At 53.0% G+C, this 2,830-nt stretch overlaps 1 protein-coding gene across 2 annotated transcripts; it reads right to left on the bottom strand.

Moving 5' to 3' along the window:
* Positions 1-19: 19 nt before the first annotated feature.
* LOC110391943 lies at positions 20-2,820 on the bottom strand. 2 transcript variants are annotated; one of them, XM_021383900.1, is made up of 2 exons: positions 2,187-2,820; positions 20-1,277 (listed from the first exon to the last, which is right to left on the bottom strand). In XM_021383900.1, exons 1-2 carry the CDS (start codon positions 2,699-2,701, stop codon positions 824-826), a joined length of 969 nt encoding a protein of 322 aa, XP_021239575.1. In that variant the 5' UTR covers positions 2,702-2,820; the 3' UTR covers positions 20-823. The 2 variants fall into 2 exon arrangements, with proteins under 2 accessions (XP_021239575.1, XP_021239573.1); XM_021383898.1 differs by having other exon boundaries at positions 28-1,277; positions 2,175-2,813.
* Positions 2,821-2,830: the final 10 nt, after the last annotated feature.

Raw genomic sequence — 2,830 nt, 5'->3', positions numbered from 1 at the left:
TTGCACGTGCAATTGCAATCCCCTCTGCATTGCTGCTTTGCAATCCCCTTTACTTTGCACATGCAGCTGCAAACCACTTGGCATTGCTGCTTTGCAATCCCCTTTGCATTGCACGTGCAATTGCAATCCCCTCTGCATTGCTGCTTTGCAATCCCCTTTACTTTGCATGTGCAATTGCAAAGCTCTTTGCATTACTGCTTTGCAAACCGCTTTGCATTGCTGCTTTGCAATCCCCTTACTTTGCATGTGCAATTGCAAACCCCTTTGCATTGCTGCTTTGCAATCCCCTTTGCATTGCACGTGCAATTGCAATCCCTTTTGCTTTGCACGTGCAATTGCAAACCCCTTTGCTTTGCACGTGCAATTACAAACCCCTTTGAATTGCTGCTTTGCAAGCCCTTTTGCATGTGCAACTGCAAACTCCTTTGCACGTGCAACTGCAAACCACTTTGCATTGCTGCTTTGCAATCCCCTTTACATTGCATGTGCAATTGCAAACCTCTTTTGCTTTGCATGTGTAACTGCAAACCTCTTTTACTTTGCATGTGCAATTGCAAGCCCCTTTGCATTGCATGCCCATTGGCAATCAGTTTCGCTTTGCATGTGCAATTGCAAACACCTTTGCATCGCTGCTTTGCAAAGTCCTTTCCATTGCATGTGCAAATGCAATCCCTTTTGCTTTGCATGTATATTTGCAAACCCCTTTGCATGTGCAATTGCAATCCCTTTTGCTTGGAACCCCATTCGCAATCCCCTTTGCAATGCACGTGCAATTGCAATCCCCCTTGCATGTGCAACTGCAAACCTCTTTTGCATTGCACGCTCAATTGCAATCCCTTTTGCTTTGCGTGTGCAATTGCAAGCCCTTTTCAATGTGCAATTGCAAACCCCTTTGCACGTGCAACTGCAAACCCCTTTGCACGTGCAACTGCAAACCCTTTTGCACGTGCAATTGCAAGCCCCTTTGCATTGCACCCCCATTTGCACCCCCCTTTCCCATTCCACGCGCAACCACCCCCCCCCCCAACCCCGTCCCCTTTTGCTCACCCCGCACTTGCTGCTCCAAGCTGAGGATGACGGCCACGGCCTGGTGCAAGATGAGCAGCTTGGTCTGCGGCTTGTCGCTCTTCAGGTGCAGCTGCACCATGCGGCCCAGCTCCTTGAAGGCCTCGTTGATGTCGCGCACCCGCAGGCGCTCGCGGGCGTTGTTGGCCATGCGCCGCTCCTTCTCCCGCTCCGCTTTCTGCTCCGGGGTCAGGTCCTCGTCGTCGTTATTGCTGCAAGGTGCAAAAACAGGAGAGCCTTGCTACGGCTGCAGAAAGCGCCGGGGTTTTGCACGGCTTGCAACGCGTGCAGAGTGCAAGCTCGCTGCAAGCTGCATGCTGTCCCCGTTTGCAAACTGCTCCCATGTGCATGGATCTCAGGGTGCAAGGGGCACGTTCTGCTTTGCAGAAGCTGCTTTGCACCACGCTCTGTTGTGCATCTGTGCAAAACCCAGCGTGCAACCACGCTGCTTTGCAAGCTTTGCAAGCTGCAAGCATGCAACGCCTCAGTGCACGATGCAATCTCCTTGCAACCTGCTCTCCGTCCCCATTTGCAAACTGCTCCCATGTGCACACTGCAACTCAAGGTGTATGCTCTGCTTTGCAAGAGCTGCTTTGCACCATGCTACCTCGTGCATCTGTGGAAAACCCAGTTTGCAACCTCACTGCAAGACAGGAAAGTTTTGCAATCTTTGCAAGCTGCAAGCACGCAACGCCTCGGTGCACAACACAACCTCGTTGCAACCTGCTCGCCGTCCCCATCTGCAAACTGCTCCCATGTGCACATTGCAACTCAAGGTGCATGCTCTGCTTTGCAAAAGCTGCTTTGCACCACCCTGCCTTGTGCATCTGTGCAAAACCCAGCGTGCAACCCCGTTGCTTTGCAAGCTTTGCAAGCATGCAACGCCTCAGTGCATGATGCAACCTCGTTGCAACCCGCTCGCCGTCCCCGTTTGCAAACTGCAATCATGTGCATGAATCCTAGGGTGCAAGGTACATGCTCTGCTTTGCAAAAGCTGCTTTGCACCGGGCTCCGTGCAAACCCCAGCGTGCAACCTCGTTGCAAGCCAGGGGAGCCCTGCAAGCCTTGCAAGCTTGCACGCATGCAACGCCTCGGTGTCGCGCCGTTACCTAGACCTTGACCTAGTAATTGATTTCAGCTCCTTCTTGTCCTCCTCCAGCTTCTTCTCCTCGCTGCACTTGGACTCTTGCAAGTTCTCGTCGCCTTCATCGTCCGATTTGATCTCCGAGCTCCCCGACGACACGCTCTGCCCTTGCAAGCCCGCTGCCATGCCTGCAACAGAAAGGAAAAGCAATGCAAGCCCTGAGCAATGCAAGCCCTGAGCAATGCAAGCCCTGAGTAATGCAAGCCCTGTGCATTGCAAACCCCCAAGCAAACCATGAGCAATGCAACTCCTGAGCATTGCAACCCGAGCATTGCAACCCCCAGGCAAACCGTGAGCAATGCAACATGTGTGCATTGCAACCCTTGAGCAATGCAACCCCCAAGCAACCCCTGTGCACTGCAACCCTTGAGCAATGCAATCCTTGTGCATTGCAACTCCTGAGCAATGCAACCCCCAAGCAAACCCTGTGCATTGCAACCCCTGAGCAATGCAACCCCTGTGCATTGCGACCCCCAAGCAATCCCAGTGCATTGCAACCCCTGAGCTATGCAACCCCCAAGCAAATCATGAGCAATGCAACCCCTGTGCATTGCAACCCCTGAGCATTGCAACCCCTGTGCATTGCAACCCCCAAGCAAACCATGAGCAATGCAACCCCTG

This window comes from Numida meleagris, unplaced genomic scaffold, assembly GCF_002078875.1.
Source record: "Numida meleagris isolate 19003 breed g44 Domestic line unplaced genomic scaffold, NumMel1.0 unplaced_Scaffold654, whole genome shotgun sequence".
NCBI classification, from domain to species: domain Eukaryota; kingdom Metazoa; phylum Chordata; class Aves; order Galliformes; family Numididae; genus Numida; species Numida meleagris.
The sequence above is the reverse complement of the archived record's forward strand: the minus strand, read 5'-3'. Positions and strand labels throughout refer to the sequence as shown.

Bases quoted from the DNA above. Each gene is read 5' to 3' on its own strand.
- LOC110391943 (XM_021383898.1), bottom strand. From the start codon at position 2,701: ATGCACTGGGATTGCTTGGGGGTCGCAATGCACAGGGGTTGCATTGCT. The intron at 1,278-2,174 runs GTAACGGCGCGA...TGCACCTTGCAG, and splicing joins ATTACTAGGTCAAGGTCTAG to CAATAACGACGACGAGGACC.